The sequence below is a fragment of the Camellia sinensis genome, chromosome 2, assembly GCF_055761805.1.
Source record: "Camellia sinensis isolate YWXY chromosome 2, ASM5576180v1, whole genome shotgun sequence".
Lineage (NCBI taxonomy): Eukaryota > Viridiplantae > Streptophyta > Magnoliopsida > Ericales > Theaceae > Camellia > Camellia sinensis.
In genome coordinates, this window is record NC_138962.1 from 77499208 (window position 1) to 77519397 (window position 20190).

At 38.7% G+C, this 20190-nt stretch overlaps 1 protein-coding gene across 1 annotated transcript; it reads left to right on the forward strand.

Moving 5' to 3' along the window:
• The first annotated feature begins 916 nt into the window (after window positions 1-916).
• Window positions 917-5138, forward strand: LOC114264752 (pectinesterase-like). Its single transcript, XM_082913550.1, has 2 exons — window positions 917-1898; window positions 4341-5138. Exons 1-2 carry the CDS (start codon window positions 923-925, stop codon window positions 5030-5032), a joined length of 1668 nt encoding a protein of 555 aa, XP_082769676.1. The 5' UTR covers window positions 917-922; the 3' UTR covers window positions 5033-5138.
• The last annotated feature ends 15052 nt before the right edge of the window (window positions 5139-20190 follow it).

Below are 20190 nucleotides of genomic sequence, written 5' to 3' on the forward strand. Positions count from 1 at the left end.
TCCTCGCCGTTGTCACTCGTTGCTAGCCCTTGTTCGCTGTTAGCCATCACTCGCTGCTGCTCGTCGTCGTCGTTCACCGTTGTCACTTGTTGTTAGCCGTCGTCATTCACCGTCGTCACTCGCTACTAGCCGTTATCGTCGTTCACCGTCGTCGAATTTTGGCTCAAGGGCTTTGGGGATTTTGCTTCAAAATGTTTTTGGGGATGTTGGTTTAGAAAGGTTAGGAATTTTGGGCAAAACTTGACCGTGAACAGGCTAAAAGGAGCGGGAGAGAAAAAATTTCATTACTATTTACGACGTCGTTTTAACAAGGGTTTGTTTGCAAAGGACTTTTGCCGTCACAACTTGTCCACTGTTTGCGACAATAAATGTTTCCCATCTCAATTTTTTTTTTTTGTTTGCCACGGTACACCAAGTGTTGTAAATATTTATGTATTTTTCTTGTATATTCATTAACGATAGGGTCACCACCATCACAAAAGGCCATTTTTGGCAACGGTTTGAAAAAGTTGTCACAAAAGAACATTTTTGGCAACGGCACCTATACCATCGCAAAAAGTTCCGTGTTATTTGGGCTATTTTCTTGTAGTGTTTTACAAAGTTGTTTCAATTAATCATTATTATTTTATTGATTGAAGTTAAATTATTGCATAATGTTTTGTAAGAGTCATGGTGATTGGGTTGATCTGGTCTAGTCTAGACCCCAACTTACAACAGACACTAATTTCCTTGCCAACTTCATTGTGGAATAACAAAAAAACAAATTATAACAGGCATATCAACATCAACATGCTTGTTAGCAGACATAGAAGTTGACTCCACATATTTAAATTCAAATGGTTTTGCATATAAATACTCGTAGTAGTATATATATAGTCCATCCCACAATAGATTGCCACAGCAAAACTAAACTATCACAAACATGGCTTCAATGCATTCTACTATTTGCTTTCTGTCTCTCTTTCTCGCCCTCCATTTCTTCTCTCCATCCCTTGCAAAAATCTCTAGCTCACCGGATGCCGTTTGCAATTCCACCGCTTACCCTTTTTTCTGCCAATCCATGTTACCAAACAACCAATCTTCCACTATATATGACTACACCCGGTTTTCCATTCGCCATTCCCTAGAAACAACCAGTAATTTCCTTTCATTGGTCAATAGCTACCTCACACTCCCAAATGGCCTCTCTCAACCCACCATTCATGCTCTCAAAGATTGCCAGTCCCTCCTCGGCTTAAACATGGATTTCTTGTCGACCACTATTCAATCCATCGATTCTACAGATACACTCCAAAGTTCACAAGCTGATGATACACATACCTTGCTTAGTGCTATTATAACCAACCATCAAACATGTTCGGATGGGCTTCAAGCCACAACTCCATCTTCTAGCATTCAAAACAACTTTTTAAGTCCTTTCGACAATGGAAACAAGCTGTACAGCGTATCTCTTGCGCTGTTTAAGTACGGTTACGTTCCTAAAACAAGAAAAGGCAGGTGGCTAGCAGAAAGAGAGTCAATGTTTTACAAAAATGGTCATTTGGGTCTGAAAATGTCGAACCAACACCGGAAGGTTTATGAGTCGGTGAGTGGGAGAAAGTTATTGCAAACAAGCGGGGGCGGTCAAGTGAAGGTGAACATTATGGTGATTGTGAACAAGGATGGAAGTGGGAATTTCACGACTATTAGTGATGCGGTGGCTGCGGCTCCAAACAACACTGCTGCTAACACGGGATACTTTATGATTTATGTAGTTGGAGGAGTATATGAAGAGTATGTTTCGATTGCAAAGAACAAACAGTACTTGATGATAGTCGGAGACGGCATTAACAAGACTATAATCACGGGGAACCATAGCGTGGCTGATGGGTGGACTACATATAGTTCTGCAACAGTTGGTAAGTTAAGATCTTTATCATTTAGATTCCACGCAAAGAAAATATATATTTTAGACATTTTATATATATATTTATATTGAGTTTTGCAATTAAAATATTTTTTTTTATTTAATGAAAATAGACAAATGTTTAAGAAACTCTAATTTCCTAAATTAGTTTTGCATTATGTTTTAAATTTTTTTGGCTTAGTTATAAATGTAAATTTATGAAACTAATGTTGTTTTACTTTTTAACCTAAATTTTTTATTTAATAACATTTTAAATTAAAAATACATATTATATATAATTAGATTTATCAAAATATCTTAATTTACGTACGTACGTGCATACATATATATATATATATATAACGAATTAAATCATACAAGTATCTTAATCTAATTTTTAATTTTTAACTCAATCTATTATTTAATAACATTTTAAATTAAACATGTATATATATATATATATATTTAACAAATTAAATCATAAATTAATTAAAACTGAAAATTAAGTTTATTTAAAAAAATATTTAGGAAACTATAGTTTCTTAAATTAGTTTTGTAATATGTTTTTAAATTTTTTGCTTTGTTGTAGAGGTAAACTTACGGGAAATTTTTTTTAGGGTCCTGATATTAAGATTTTATAAGATAAAAGATATATAATATTTTCATATAATTAAGGTCCCTCAACATTTCCTATGGAGAAAATTTGAAATTTCTCTAATTTCACAAAGGAATTTCGAAATTTCTCTGAGTCGGGAATGAAATTTCTCTAAGTCAGGTGAAATCTCTCTCAGTCGAATTTTCTCTGTGAAAATATTGAAGGACCTTAGCTAATAAAAAAAACATCTTGGACCTCTCTTACTGCACAAAGTTGGAGAGGATATTTCACTAATTTTTCCTAAATTTATTTACTTATTTACAAAGATTGCCAAAAATAGAAGAAGAATATATAAATGGTATCTTTTGATTATTAAGATTAATCGTGTTAAGGTTGCATTTTAATTTAAAATCATATGCGGGTATATGGCCATTTTTAAAAGATAGGGGGTAAATTGCTATCGAGCCATATCATAGGAAAGTAAAATGAATTTTATTTAATAAAAAGCTTAAGGATTATTTCATTAGAAAGCTTAAACCTTGAGTTTTTTTTTTAATTTAATTGTCCCATAATTATATGTATATAATATATATATATATAATTTAATGAACACCGGAAGTCTATTTCTGAAACTCTTAGGTCAATAGGCCCAAGTTTAAATCCTTTTAAACTAAAATGACATTATTTGTCCAAAAAGACACATTTGTTCAAAACATACCTATCTATCTATCTGTTCAAATGTCTTACTTTTTATACACATGTAACCTATCTGTGCAACATTTGTTCCAATTTCTCTCTATATCTACACATGGCACCTATCTGTTCAATATCCCCTATCCGTCTACTTCACTGCTACCAGCTATTGCCGCAGCCAATGACTTTCTGGTGACTTTTCAACTAGTGTCATTCTCACAAAATAATAATAATAATTTAAAACTTGGAGTAAATGACATATGGCCTCATAGGAATTGAATTTTCGCCAACTAATCCTAATTTAATTTTCTTAAATGTAAAAATGTTATAAAATTAGCATTTAATATTACCTATTTATTTTACATTTTACATCTTTTTGTTCTCATCATTTATAAATAATTATATATAAGGGAAAAATTTATTGGGAAAATATAAATAAAAAAATACCTAAGGTAAGGTTTTTAAAGTTTATCAATTTAAATCTTAATTTTTTGATTTGTTTTCAATTTAAACTATTTGTCTATTTTTGTTAAGTAAAATCGATGAAAAAATATATATTTTGGCTATTAAATTAAATATAAGTGCACATAAAATATTGAAAATATCATTTTTCATTGAGTATAATGACTAAAATATTATTTTTCGACAGTTTTTCTTAACAAAAATAAGCAGATAGTTTATATTAAAAACAAATTAAAAGATTAAGATTTAAATTAATAAAATAAAAATTCGGGGTTCTTATAAGAGTCAAACCCTAGGATTTATTTATTTATTTTTAATTTTTTCAAATCTATTTTACTCCCTTGTGATTTAAAGCTATAGTGTAGTTTAGCACCTATGGGTCAAATATAGTCAAAAAAACCCTTATATCGACACGAGAACTTCTTTTCCCAATCCCTCTATTTCTCTATTCAAAACATTTATCATCATTAGATTAGGCCTCAAGATTCATATATAATTTAACAATTTTCAGTATTTTAAGACAACAAGAGATTTTGAAACAAATAAAATTTGGCCTACTTGTTTCCTGATTAAGAATCCAAGACCTGTAATTAATGATCTACCATTACACATGTTCAGGTTTACCATAAATCAAATCTATTCAATTACATTAAAACAATTCAAAATTAACTAATCTTACATTCTCAATGAATACTTCAATTGCAGCTGTAGTTGGACCAAGATTTGTAGCAATAAACATAACCATTCGAAACACAGCAGGAGCCATAAAGCAGCAAGCAGTGGCACTTCGAAATGATGCCGATTTGTCCACCTTCTACAAGTGCAGCTTTGAAGGCTACCAAGACACCTTGTACACTCATTCACTTAGGCAATTCTATAGGGAATGTGATATCTATGGCACAGTAGACTTCATATTTGGAAATGCAGCTGTGGTTTTCCAAAACTGCAATGTGTATCCTCGACTTCCCATACTAGGCCAATTTAACACAATCACCGCACAAGGAAGGACAGATATAAACCAGAATACCGGTACTTCAATACAGAATTGTACCATTACAGCTGCCCCTGACTTGGCAGCGAACAATGGCACTACACAAACATACTTGGGCAGGCCGTGGAAACTATACTCGAGAACTGTTTATATGCAATCCTTCTTGGATAGCTTGATTAATCCAGCTGGTTGGGCTATGTGGTCCGGAACTTTTGCACTAAATACGTTGTATTATGCAGAATACAATAATAGAGGACCAGGATCAAGTACTGCCAACAGGGTTACTTGGCCTGGTTACCATGTGATAAACGCGACAAATGCGGTTAACTTCACTGTCTCCAACTTCATATCTGGAAATAGCTGGTTGCCTACAACTAGAGTCCCTTACACTGGTGGTTTAATGTGAGCATAACAACTTTAAATGTCTTCTTTCTGTTAATTTGTATTTACAATTTGATGTTGTATGTCTATGTTTTTTTAAAATTTACAGTGAAATTGTCTCTATTATTCAATATTTGGACTAGGAATTCCAAAAGTATTGTTGGGGTTGACACATGCAAGAATCACATCAACAATCCCAAAAAAAATTAAAAAAAAATGAAACTATTGTGTCGCTTTCCAACTATGAGGGTAGTTTAGGAAAATAAAAAATATGAGAATAAGGGTATTTTGATACATTGGACAATCTGTAAAATAAACTCAAAAGTGGACTTTGAAAAGGCTTCACCTTAACCCAACACAAGGCCCAATCCTAGCCAGGATGAACGTAGGCCTTGATCATTGCAACTTATTTAGCTGCGAGGTGTATAGTGATGATGTGTTGGATTCAAGTATATGTTCCTAAGAATCAACCAACTTAACCGTCAACATTGCTAAAAATAACATCACCATGCCTTTCAACATTTGATTTTCTCCTTTTATTATTCCTCAATTCATGCAATTTTCTTGGGACAAAAAAAAAATCTGATTATCGCAAAAGAAATCAAGTAAGAGGGATTGAGTTAGTTTTTTTTCTTCTTATAATCTCATCATGGGAAGGAAAATTCTCATGGGCGAGAATCCATCACTCCATCCGATCATATCATTATCGCTATTCATTGCAAGCATGGTTTCCATATTTGCTCTTGTTTCATTTTTATGTATAACACGAAAAAAAAATTGCCTCATCTATCATTTTCTCAAAGAAAATCAATAGACAATCCCGATATAGTTAGTCAACCACCAAATGAGGTGATAATGACAAAGACAGCATAAATGATAATCAAACCAACATCTACAACAACAGTAGAATTAGAGGGTGAGAAAAACGAGGTACAACCACACAACGAAGAACCGCAATTGCCACTGCTACCACCACCAGGTATGGTCCATTTGAGAGGGACAATTTCTTATCATAAAAGGACAGACTCATCGGCATCACAAGGAAAAGTGTCATTAAATATGAGCATGAGGGTCCGAGGAAGTGGGGGGATGTCATCAAGAGAACTATCCCAAAGGGTGGACCAAACTAACATAAGACAAGACAAGAATTTAATGCACAAAGATTCGATTTGGAAAAAGACGATTATTCTAGAAGAAAAGTGCAGAGTCCTAGACGAGAATGACATGTGTGTGAGTGATTTTCTGATCACACTGCCCGTTTAGTAATCAGTTAGAGAGCACTGACAGAATAGATGGCTTCAGCTAACCTGTAACAGAAAGAGAAGGCTCCGGCGGTGGTTCTTCCACCCGGGGGCACTTCGACGATCAAGTCAGTATATTTCTCAAAGATAATCAAGTGCTAAATTCACTGCTCAAAGCATAAATTGCATACCTTAGACCCACAGAGGTGCCTCTCTTTTATAGTTACCTCAATCCTAATCCCAATAGAAGCCTGACTTCTATGGATTCCTGTTTAGTATTTACTTTGGACTCCTTCAGGGATAAAGATAAACATCCTAAGAGCTTTATCCTTATCTTGGCTAAGTCTCCTCTTTATTCTAGGACTCTTGTCCCTTATCTGTTTATCTCGGATTTCGATATCTTCGGAGATAACCTCGGCACAATGACCAGGACACGTGGCACCTCGGCTGACACATCGGCGTCACCTTGCCACGTGTTGGTACTCATAAAATATATCCCCACAACTGCCCCCTAGGTTCTATTACCTCGGTATCCTGAGGTGATGGAACCTATATCGGTATTTCTTCCTGTACATCGGCTCAAGAACTCCTCAGCCGAGATCATTTATTTCAGGCTGACATGTCTTCTTTCAAGAGCAAAAAATTCTAATGAACTCCATCGCGTGCATGATCTGTCATGCATTATTTTTTAACTGTTTTACTCACACGTTTTATCCTCATTGGATCGTGTTTGCGACGCGCCTGTAATCCACGTTTTTTTCTGTGTGCGCCGTCTGACGTATGCGCTGTTCCAGGCGCATTTATTATCCTCTTTTGCCGCTGTTTCTGGTTTTTGACAAAACTTTTCCCTCTTTCTTCACTTTTCACTTTTGCATCTGATTTCTCTTCGCTTTTTCTCTCTCTAACTTTCTCTTCTTGAGTCCGCCATTGTTCAAGCTTCCTTACTCTGAAATTTATTCCGCTCACCGCTTCCGGCGTGTTTTGCACCATTTCGTTGCCTCCCCAACCGTCGTCTGACTTCGGCAATCTTTACACCGGCTTCATATTTTCTGGTAAGCAATTGTTTTCTTTGTATTCCAGCTCTTGATCTTTTTTGGAATTTCTTGTTATTACTGCCTTGCTCAAACATCTAATTTGTGAATCATACATCTGAGTGCGTTGATTTTACTTTTTGCTTATGCCTTGAATACATGTACTGTTCACAATTTTCTTGCACGTCTTGCCACTGTTCTTGGCCTTCAACCCTTTGTATTCTTCATGTTTTTGATAGTCCATCTCTGTTTCTTGATTCTGAAACTTCGCCTTTGTTTTCTGTTTTCCAGATTTGTGCCTTCAATCTTCGTCCTTATAGGTTTAGGTTTAGGACTTGACTGTAGAACCCGTCAGTCCTTAGAAAAAAACAGAAACAATCTTTACAAATTCTTGCTTCAATTCATACCTAGGTTTTCCTGGGTTCCCAATAACTCTCTGTAAAACATCTTTCTTCCGAAACCCAACTCTTCTAACCTAGGCCGACGCCATAGGTATGTGGAGACATAGGACAGACACCCCAACCAAACTTGAGTACTTTAGGCAAGAGTTCTCCATTCCTGCCGATGTCCATCTGAGGTTGGCTAGAGATAACGACTCCATCATGCCCACAGATGATTCGATGCCCTTTCCCATTGTAGCTTTTACTGAGTGTGGACTTCGGCTCCCACTCAACATCCTTTTTCGCGAGATTCTTCACTATTATAAGTTGAACCCCATGCAACTGGCAATCAATTCCTACCGAGTGATCAATGGCATCATTGCCTTAGATAAATGGGAAAATGCTATGATTATTCTAGCCGATATCCAGTACTGCTATACCATGTGTGCCCTTAATTTGAAAGAAAAAGGCTACATTTATTACCTTAAGCCGAGGTCTACAGAATTCAAAATCGTAGCCGACCTCCCAGACTCCAACAAGGGGGTTGGAGATGACTATTTCATTACCTCGGGAAATTGGGTGTTTGCTCCAGACGAGGACCACCATCTCTTCTCTCTTCCTCGATCGATTTTAGAGGGCAAGGGTAAGAGCCCAGCATTCTGATTTACCTCTTTTCTTTCAAAGTCTCAAATACCTTATCTGTTTCTGACGTCTTGTTCTTCTTGCAGCTGTTCGTAAGCCACCAAAGGGCTTTCGTGAGTCTTTCTATCCTAGCAAAGATTTGAAGAAGCTTTTGGACTTGCCTGTTCATAAAAGAAAAGCACCTCTGCTTCTCAATTTTATTCCATCATATAAGTCAACTTTGCCCGACGTTTCCAAAAGGAGAAAGAAAAGCCTTTCTCCACCCTCTGCTACAACTCCATTGACTACATCCACATCACGAACAGATCAAGGATCTACATTCGATCTAGCTGATCAGCCATCAACTTCGGCTCCATACCTGGTTCCAATACCAGAACGAAAACGTCGGCGACGTCTTGTCCTTACTGCCGAGATGGGCCGCCCAAAACTAGTTGCAAAAGACCTTCTGGCCAGCGTCCCATCATCTGTTGATGAGCAGCTAGCACAAACCCTTCCTTCACCGAAGCCAAAAAGAATTAAGAAGGCCCAACCAAAGGCTAAAGTTACTCAGACTGAGTCTGAGGATGCTTTGCCTATATCAAAGTTGGCTAAGAGTGACAAACCTCAACCCTCTGTTAGGAAGAGGTGCTCCGAAGCCCAGCCATCCGAGTCCCCAAAATCCAAAAGACCGAGGTCTTCTTCCGCTACGACTTCGGGGTCAAAAAAAAATGTTGCTCCTTGGGCACCAAAAATTACTCTGGAGGATAAGCCAGTTATGGCTAATGATAGTGCCGTGGATATAAATGTCGGTGTAGCCCTTAGCACAGCTCTGCTCCTCCCCAGCGATCTTGATCGCAACGTCGAGTTGAGTGAGTACGAGAATTAAGCGTTGATGCTTCAACGCTCCGTTCAAGTAAGTGTCTTCTTCTTGATAGTTTTCCTCTTTCTGTTTTGTATTTAGAAAACTTTGTACTAATTTTTGCCTTGTGCTTTTTCAGGCAATCCAGCATTCTCACTCCTTTTCTGTTCAGTCTTTTAAAAATCGGCAAAAGCTGGTTGATATGAAGAAGAAATTCTCTTCTCTTCAAAAGACTAACAAAGGTCTTCAGTCAAAGTTGAAAAAATTAGAAGACCAAGCCGAGGCTGCAATCAAAGCCCAGACTGAGGCCGAAGAGAATGCCGATTCTACCGAGGCCATAAGGAAGGTTGCTGAGTCCCAGAGAAAGGAGACCGAGGAGAAAATGGCCCAGGCCGAAAAGGAGCTTCAGGAGGCCCTGGCCACCAAAGACGCCGAAATCAAAGAAGCTGATGAAAAGGCATATGCTCAAGGAATAGCCGACATCACGGAGGCCTATGAGATTCAAGTGAAGAAGGCACGCAACAAGGGTTTTACCCTTGGTTGGATGTCTCTTCTAAAGAAGCTCAATGTCCCCGAGGACTCGCCCTTCAGAAATGCCGACCTTATCCCTCTTCCATTTCCTCCAGCCTCAACTCCAAGTCAAGACGTCGGCGAATCCGAGTCTGAGGACGGTGATGAGGAAGAAGATGAGGCTTTAATGAGAAAACCCAAGAATGCTGATAGGGTCAAGTCCTCCCCTCAGAATGAGCAAGTCCTGGACTTGACTCAAGATGAGGAAGGTGATGAGGTTCCCATAGAAGCTGTTCCCGAGAATGCACCAGCCGACATCTCCTCTGCGGACAAGAGTGTTGAAGAAACTTTGTAAGAAATTGATGCCGAGATAGCGGCGGATAAGGCTGCTGAGATGTTTTCTCAACAAGCATCTGATATTCAAATTCAACCAACTGATGGAGAGGAGTCTTAGCTTTATGTTTTTCTTTTGCTTACTTGTATTTTGTTTCTTCTTTATCTTTTGGAACAATGTAGGCTTTTTGTATGGCCGTCGTGCTCTTTTTCTTGGTGAATGCTAATACATATTTTCTTTTCTAAGTGCTTGCATCTTTGTCTTCTTCTAACTGATCTTGTATGATTCTATACTTAGAATATTTTTGCATGTCTTATGTATTCTTCCTTCTTTGTACAATCTTCTTGGGGTGACACACCTCGGTTATACCACCTGACGATTGACCTCAGCAAGTACTTGTCCTGCAAGTTGCTTATAAATTTGAAGAAGGATAAACATATACTGGTTTAGTCTCAACTTTGTAAATTTTCTTAAGTTTTAACAAGTGCTAAACAGTGAACTGCTTGTAAATTGCTACAAATTTCAACAAGCGTTAAGCATTACTTCGGTTTAACTTCAACTTGTAAATTGCTACAAATTTCAACAAGCGTTAAGCAATACTTCGGTTTAACTTCAACTTGTAAATTGCTACAAATTTCAACAAGTGAAGATAAACAATAATCTCGGCTTAACTTCAACTTGTAAATTGCTACAAATTTCAACAAGTGTTAAGCATTACTTCGGTTTAACTTTAACTTGTAAATTGCTACAAATTTCAACAAGTGAAGATAAACAATAATCTCGGCTTAACTTTAACTTGTAAATTGCTACAAATTTCAACAAGTGAAGATAAACAATTATCTCGGTTTAACTTCAACTTGTAAATTGCTACAAATTTCAACAAGTGAAGATAAACAATAATCTCGGCTTAACTTCAACTAGTAAATTGCTACAAATTTCAACAAGTGAAGATAAACAATTATCTCGGCTTAACTTCAACTTGTAAATTGCTACAAATTTCAACAAGCGTTAAGCAATACTTCGGTTTAACTTCAACTTGTAAATTGCTACAAATTTCAACAAGTGAAGATAAACAATAATCTCAACTTAACTTCAACTTGTAAATTGCTACAAATTTCAACAAGTGAAGACAAACAATAATCTCGGCTTAACTTCAACTTGTAAATTGCTACAAATTTCAACAAGTGTTAAGCATTATTCCGGTTTAACTTCAACTTGTAAATTGCTACAAATTTCAACAAGTGAAGATAAATAATAATCTCGGCTTAATTTCAACTTGTAAATTGCTATAAATTTCAACAAGTGTTAAGCATTACTTCGGTTTAACGTCAACTTGTAAACTACTACAAATTTCAACAAATGTTAAACATTTTTGTCTTCTCTCTGCCCCCAATGTGAGCCTGAGTTCCACTTGGGTTCACATTATTCAGAAACAACATTACAAGTCTTGCAGAATTCTACTAAGATTTTATTGATGACATTGGCAAAAAATAACAAAGAACATCTAATGATAGAAAAATTTCAAATTACAAGTGTTCCAAGGTCTTGGCAATGCTTTGCCCTCATTATCTTCAAGCCGGTACGCTCCATTGCCCAATACCGAAGTAATTCTGTAGGGTCCTTCCCAGTTTGGGCCAAGCTTGCCCTCTCTAGGATCCTTCTTGTTGCCAATAACTTTTCTTAGGACTAGGTCGCCGATTTGAAAATCCCTTAGATTGACTTTCTTATTGTAAGCTCTAGCAAGCTGCTGCTGGTATGCTGCAAGCTGAATTGCAGCTTTCTCCCTTCTTTCTTTTAAGAGATCCAGATCTCGGGCTGGAAGTATATCATTAGTCCCATTCTCTACTCTGTGGGTTCTGATCCCTGGGATGCCGATCTCCAGTGGGATGACTGCTTCTGTGCCGTAAGCCATGGCAAAGGGGGTTTCCTCTATTGATCTTCTCGGCGTAGTCCGATATGCCCAGAGTACATTGGGCAACTCGTCTACCCACTTTCCTTTTGCTGCCTGCAGCCTCTTCTTTATCCCATCCAAAATTACTTTGTTGGATGCTTCTGTTTGCCCATTGCTTTGGGGAAAACTTGGTGTTGAAAAGTAATTCTTTATCTTGAATTTCGTACAGAAGTTATTGATGAGTTTGCTGTCAAACTACGTTCCGTTGTCGGCAACTATTGCTCTTGGAATGCCAAATCTGGTGATGATGTTTCTCCATATGAAGTTCTTGACGTCCATATCTCGGATTTTGGCAAGAGGTTCTGCTTCTATCCACTTCGTGAAGTAATCTGTTGCTACCAGCAAGTACATTCTTTGTCCAGTTGCTTGAGGTAATTGCCTAACGAGATCCATACCCCATTGGGCAAATGGCCAAGGACTGGATACAGAGTTCAGGTCAGCACCTGGCTGGTGTATCAAAGGTGCAAACTTCTGGCATTGTTCACACTTCTTCACATAGGCTTCGGCATCTTTTTGCATCTAAGGCCACCAATACCCCTGGGTAATGGCCCTGTGAGCTAGAGATCTGCCCCCAATGTGGCTTCCACAAATCCCTTCATGAATTTCATATAGAAAATTTTCAACCTGCAAAGGGTGTACGCATCTTAAAAGGGGTCCAGTGAAGGACCTTTTGTAGAGATGTCTGTCTGCTGTCAGATTGAATCTTGCCAACTTTAATCTGACCTTCTGTGCTTCCTTATGGTCTTCGGGCAGCTTTCCTTCTTTTAGGAATGTAACAATTGCATCCATCCAGCTTGGTCCCAAGTCCACACACATTGCTTTTTATTCTGTGATCGGTGGTTCTATGCTCAGGCCTGACAAATAGTCAATCATTATTGTCCTTGTTTTTCCAGTTTGTATTGAACTTGCCAAGTTGGCCAATGCGTCGGCGTGGTTGTTATCATCTCAGCTAACTTGAAGAAGTCGGCAGTTGCGAAACAAGGCTGCCAGCCTGATGACTTCCTTTGCGTATGCCGACATTCTCTCATCTCGGGTTGCAAACTCTCCTGTTGTCTGATTTACTATAAGTTGTGAATCATAAAAAATTATTACCTCATCTGCTTCTGCTGCCACTGCCAGCTTTAGTCCTGCAATCAATGCTTCGTATTCTGCCTCATTGTTCGAGGCCTTGAACCCTAGTCAAATGGACTGTTTCAATATCTCCCCATCAGGAGATATTAATGCTACTCCTGCTCCCGCTCCTTGCCGGTTTGAGCTCCCATCGACAAATAGGCGAAAGGAGTCACCGATGTAAATGCTGCAGGGTCTGAGTTTTTCCTTTCTTTGTTCTTTTGCCTTTGGTTGGGCTTCTCCTTGTTTGCTTGGACATTGTTCATCTTGGCTCAACGGAGCCCGATGTTTGATGGATTCTGGCGTGAATTTGGCCACGAAGTCGGCCAAAACTTGGCCCTTAATTGTTGTTCTTGGCCTGAACTCCAGGTCATATTGGCCCAAGGCCACTGCCCATCTTGCTATTCTTCCAATTAAGTCTCCTTGTTGTAACAAGGACTTCAGTGGGTGCTCTGTTAGCACTATAATTTTGTGTGCTTGAAAGTAATGGTTCAGCTTCTTTGAAGCCATTACTAAGGCCAGCATTAGTTTCTCTAGTGGTAGGTACCTTGTTTCTGCATCGGCCAAGGTTTTGCTTACATAGTAAACAGCCCTTTGCTCCCCTTTTTCTTCTCAAATTAGTACTGCACTTATTGCATGTTCTGAAACGACTAAGTACAGGAACAGCTCCTCCCCTGGCTCTGGATTGGAAAGAACTGGAGCTGTGGTCAAGTACTTCTTCAGGTCGGCCAAAGCGGCTTCGCATTCTTCTGTCCACAGGAAGTCTGTAGCTTTCTTCACCAAGTTGAAGAAAGGTCTGCACTTATCTGAGCTTCTGCTGATGAATCTGTTTAGGGTTACGGCCTTTCCAGTAAGCATTTGAACCTGTTTTGCCGACGTCGGGCTTTTCAACTCTAGGATGGCCTTGATTTGATCTGGGCTGGCCTCAATGCCCTTTTTGGTTACCAGGTATCCCAAAAATTTACCTGATCCAACTCCAAGCACGCACTTCGATGCATTGAGTCGGAGCTGGTATGTTTTGAGTATATCAAAGACCTCTTTTAGATCGGCAAGATGACCCTTAGGTTCCTTGGTCTTCACGACCATGTCATCGATGTAGACCTCTACTGTTTGGCCAATCAAGTGTTTGAACATCTTGGTTACCAACCTTTGGTAAGTTGCTCCTGCGTTTTTTAACCCAAAAGGCATTACCTTATAACAGTATTGCCCTTTCGGGGTGATAAACGCTGTCTTCTCCTCGTCTGGGAGATACATGGCTATCTGGTGGTATCCCCTGTAAGCATCCAGGAAGCTCATCCTTCCATGTCCAGATGTGGCGTCTACCAATTGGTCAATCTTAGGTAGAGGAAAGCTGTCTTTGGGACAAACTTTGTTTAGGCTTGTAAAATCTACGCAGACCCTTCATTTACCGTTCTTCTTCTTCACCACTACTGTGTTGGATAGCCATGTTGGGTAGTGAACTTCTCGGATGGCCCTAGCCTCCAGAAGTCTGTCCACTTCTTCCTCTACTACTTCGACGTGCATCAACGTCGGTCTTCTGGCTCGTTGAATTACAGGTTTTGCCGACCTGTCGACATCCAATCTGTGGCAAGTGACCTCGGGGTCAATGTCAGGCATTTCGTAAGGTGTCCAGGCAAACACCTCAATGTTGGCTCTTAGAAAAGCTTCTAACTCTTTTTCCTCTTCTTCGGCTAAGCCCGAGCCGAGAAGAAAGAAGCATTCTTCATCCCCATCCTGGACGAGGATTTTCTTTAGTGCCTCTTCGCTCTTCTCGGCTGGCTCTTTGCCAACGTCTTCTCGGACTTCCACGTTCTCATCTTCAATTTCTGCATTTTCTAGCTCTCGAATGTTGCAGGTGGATTTCATTGCTGCCATGGAGCAATTGCTGCCATGGAGCAATTCTTTGCCTCTAGTTGATCTCCTCTGACTTCTTCAATCCCATGCTCTGTTGGGAACCGTAGTAGTTGATGCAACGTTGAGGGAACTGCCCCCATTGCATGCAACCATGGCCTTCCCAAGATGATGTTGTATGGCGAGGGCGTGTCAATCACCCTGAATTCTGTCTTGATCTTCTTAGTGCCGGCTTGTACTTCCAAGCTTGTTGCGCCAAATGGCCATGTCGACGTTCTATTGAAGCTGACCATCAGGCCACTGGATTGCTCCAAGTCATCAGGATGAAGGCCCAACTCCTTGTAACATCTAACATACATGATGTCGCAAGAGCTGCCTTGATCAATCAGGATGCGTTTCACTTGGCACTCCCCAACCTGGAGGGATACTACCAAGGCATCATTATGTGGATGCTGGACCATCTCTAGGTCGGCTTTAGTAAAGGCTATCGTCGGTCCCTGGCATTCTTCAGGCCGAGGTCTTTTATGTCTGACCTGGTTCACGTGCTGTAGGTGTTTTACCTTCTGGGTTTCCCCACGTATGTCGTTTTCGTTCACCTTTGAGCGAATTACATTAACCACCCGTGGTCCTCCTGCCTGTGGTTGCTGTGCTGGGGGAGGCGGAGTTGCTGGTACTTGAGGCAATCTTGCCTGTTCTTCCCTTGTCCTGGCCTCATCGACAAGGTCCCTTAGAAGGCCTTGCCTCACCAAGTCTTCTAAGTGTGCTTTTAGGGCTTTACATCCCTGAGTTGGGTGCCCTTCTTCATTGTGGTAGGCACAACGCCTACTGACGTTTCTTTCCATAAATTCCCCTGGTGCTCTTGCCGGTGCCCTGAAATAGGGTTGGTTTTGTATTTGATCCAGAACTTTGTAGATTGGAATTCGGAACACAGTCGTCACTGCCTGTTTAGCCCTCAATTTCGTTTCCTGTTTGTTCGATCCATTGTTACCTCGGCCTCGCTTCAGCGAGCCGTTTCCTTTCTCCTTCTTTGTCTCTTTGTTTCCCGACATATCCTCCTCGGCTCTGGCGTACTTCTCGATTCTCGCCATGAGTTCTTCCATGCTTTTTGGCAATGTCTTTGCCAAAGACTTCCGTAGTGGGCAGTCGTCTTTCAGGCCGTTCTTGAAAGACACGACCGCCACCTCTAATTTGCATTCGGGTATTCGATTGAACACCTCGTAATACCTTTTTGTGTAGGCCCTAAGGCCTTCATCCTTGGTGATTTTTAAAGCCATTAGTGCGTCGACCCTCAAGGGCTGCAGTTTGTTTGTCACAAACCTGGCCACAAACATCTTGGCCAGGCCTTCCCAAGTCTTTACGCTTCCCTTTGGTAGTTTATGGAACCAATATGATGCAATTTCCCCAAAGGATGAGGGGAATACTTTGCAGAGCAATGGCTCATTCCCACTATATAATGCCATTGAATGCAAGTATAATCCAACGTGAAAGTTGGGATCTGACTTACCATCATATATTTGGAACCTGGGCATACTGAATCTCTTTGGTGCTTCAAATTTGTCTAGTTCCACCGAGAATGGTATCCTCGGCTTAACCGGGGAAGTTACCTCGGCTTCAGCATTCTGTTGCTTCCTCTTGAGGTAATCTCTCAAGTCTTCTTTACTCCTCCCCGGAGCTCGGCTATCTTTGGACTTCAATCTTTTCGGCACACTACTTTCGGCCTCGTGGTGGGCCCGTTTTGATCTTTCTCCATGGGTTGTGTCAAAGTAGAGCGCCTGCCCTTGAACATGCCGATGTTCTTTGGGCCTTGGGTCCTTCGTGTGATACGTCCTTCGGGACTCCTCTCGTCTCGGCTCCTCTCGTCCAACTTCCCTGGAAGGCCGGTGAGAGTGCCTTCCGCTTCTGGTGTGCTAAGGGGCTTCGGAGATTGTTTTCCTTCCTCCTTTCTGGGTATTAGCTGCTGGAATCGGCGTATCCTGCAGCAGGTACGGTGGCTGCATGACATTGTTTTGCATCATGAAGTTGACGACTGACTGCAGGTCTGCCAACTTGTTTGACAATTCTTTTACTTCTTCATCACTCCGCAGGCACCTATCCCTCCATACCTGGAGGTTATCTTCATTATAGTACTTGCTTTGGTCTGTCTTCTTCGAAGTGTTGCCCTCCTGGCCGACGTCTTTCTCTCCGTGTCCCTGGTCACGAGTTTCTGCATTGTGGTTGTCTCCTTCGATATCAAGGTCGATAGGTCTGCCACTCCCAGTAGGAGTGTCGTCCCCAATCTTTTCCTTCTGTCCGTTACTGGCCATCTATTCTTCATTTTTCCCACAGACGGCGCCAAATTGTGTGAGTGATTTTCTGATCACACTGCCCGTTTAGTAATCAGCTAGAGAGCACTGGCAAAATAGATGGCTTCAGCTAACCTGTAACAGAAAGAGAAGGCTCCGGTGGTGGTTCTTCCACCCGGGGGCACTCCGACGATCAAGTCAGTATATTTCTCAAAGATAATCAAGTGCTAAATTCACTGCTCAAAGCATAAATTGCGTACCTTAGGCTCACGGGGGTGCCTCTCTTTTATAGTTACCTCAATCCTAATCCCAATAGAAGCCTAACTTCTATGGATTCCTGTTTAGTATTTACTTTGGACACCTTCAGGGACAAAGATAAACTTCCTAAGAGCTTTATCCTTATCTTGGCTAAGTCTCCTCTTTATTCTAGGACTCTTGTCCCTTATCCGTTTATCTCGAATTCCGATATCTTCGGAGATAACCTCGGCAACGCCGAGATAGCCTCGGTACAATGACCAGGACACGTGGCACCTCGGCTGATACATCGGCGTCACCTTGCCATGTGTTGGTACTCATAAAATATATCCCCATAACATGTTTCTTAACGATGAAAAAGGAAATAGGATCTCAACATATCACATCAAAACCCCTAATTCCTTAGCACTATCCCGACAAACATCTTCTATCGATCCAGAAGCAATTCCAATCTCAAGAGCACAAAAATAAGGGGGAAATGATTGGAAAAAATGCAAATCTAAAGGGATTTTTCTCAGCAAATCATTTGAATCATTTGGGATATTGTTGGAAGAGAAAACAAAATAGTCTCTTTTTTTCCCCAATGGATACAAACTTCATTTGATTGTGCAGTATTGACCAACTTATGTGGAGTAATTGGCACTTGGTTCTTACAGATTGGCTTTTGGTTCTTACAGATTGGCTTTTGGTTCTTACAGCTACCAATTTACATAGGAGCATCATCTCACAAAATTATGATATGTAATCATCTAATAAAGTTTCTATTTGGACAAGTGCATCATATTAAACTGCACTCAAACTTAAAGGGTGCATTTGGGATCAAATTTATTTATTTATTTTATTTATTTATTTATTTTATTTTTTTTTATGTTGGATGCCAAAATAGGACTAGGGTTTTATTTTATTTTATTTTTTCTAGGATTTGTTTTTGTGGAAATTACAACACACTAGGACAGAGAAAAAAAATTACAAAAACATGTGGGGTGCAAATGATTCTGTGACGGGGTGCAAATAAAAAAATGTGGGGTGCACCCCTCTATATTTGTGTAAAAACAAAAAATTCTATCCCACTAGAATGTAATTCCCCTTTTGTTTTTTAGAGTAGATTTTTTTATTCTAGTTTTATGTTTGTGGTGAAAAATGACAATTTTGAAATAATATGCTTTCTTCTTATAACCCTCCTAACTTCATTACTACTAATATTTGCAGCAGCTTGAATTTTCTCTATTTAAAAGATGATTTTAGCTCGAACTACAGTTGGAAAGAGGAATTTAACCTATTTCTCAAGCAGCTTTGCTGCAGTCATGAACCATTCTACCAGTCACACATTTTTTTTCCCTTTTTCTCTCAAATCCTCATTCTTTAACCAAAATAAATTTGCAAACACGAAATCATAGAACTTTAAGACATCTTTCTTTGTTCTGTTTTTCTTCAATTTATGTGTATTTCGAGAAATTGAAGTCATTCATTTTTTTATTATTATTTTTAAATAATTTAACCAAAAATGTAAATATATTATATTAAAGACCTCTTCTTTTTAGAATGGAGTTAAAATGTTTTTCATTTTTTTTTTTTTTCATATTTCAAACTATAAGCGCCGCCTTAAAAAACTATATGCTAATTTTTTACTTCCAATTTTGAAGTCCAAATTAGAAAGCAAATTCGAATTTGAATTTTAAGTATCCCATTTTATTGTATACGTTCATTGAATTTCAACCTTTTGGACAAAGGGAGAGTAATTTTATATTGCTATAAGAATAGAGAAAATTGTTCAAAAGTTCAAGATAAGGATGATATAAGGTATTATATTTATTGAATTTATTTTAGGAAACTTATCTGTAGGTCCTAGCAAGTTCACTTATTGTCCAACAAGTCGTATGATAAATGACTTTTTTCATCAAACACTATTTTAAAGTCACTAATTGTTAATTTTCAGCAACAGTTTAAAAATTGTTACAAAAAATGTCACTAATTGTAAGTTTTAATGACAGTTTAAAAAAATCGTCACAAAAAAAGTCTCTAATTTTCAACTTTGAACGACTGTTTGAAAAATTAGTCACAGAAAAGCGTCACTAATTGTAAATTTTAGCCATAATTTATAAAAACTGTGACAAAAAAGTCATTAATAGTCAATTTTTGGCAATATATGGAAATATATATATATATATATATATTTAGCGACGATTTCTCTACGACTTATTTTTAATAGGACTTTATGCAAAATAAGTCCAATTATTAGGACCTATTGGTAGTTTATCCTTTGTGAAATAATTTGGTGAGAAGCCCTTTTGTTAGTTTGGAGGACATTTTTTTTTTCTAATTTTATCCCTTTATATATCTATTAACTTTTTTTTTATCTGTTCAAATTTATAACTATTTGTTCAAATTATTTTCTATTTGTTTAAATTTTTTTTTGCATATATGTTCAAATTTATATCTATTTGTTCAAAATTTATTACGTATTGAATTTTTACTTTGTTTTTTAGAATGAGGTTTTCATTTTGTACATGTCAGATCATGAATTAGTAACTGCATCCAATTTTAAAAAAAAATCCCAATTGTTTTGAACTTTTTATTTTTGGAATGGAATATTTACGGAATCTCCATGAATAGGATCAAACCTTATTCCATGGTGTGATAATACAACAATCATGGTTCTTTCAAGGAAAACCGAATCCAAACTTACTTTACATGATACAATAGTTCTTCACGTAACAATACATTAATCTAACAATAAGTAAATAAACAAATAAATACT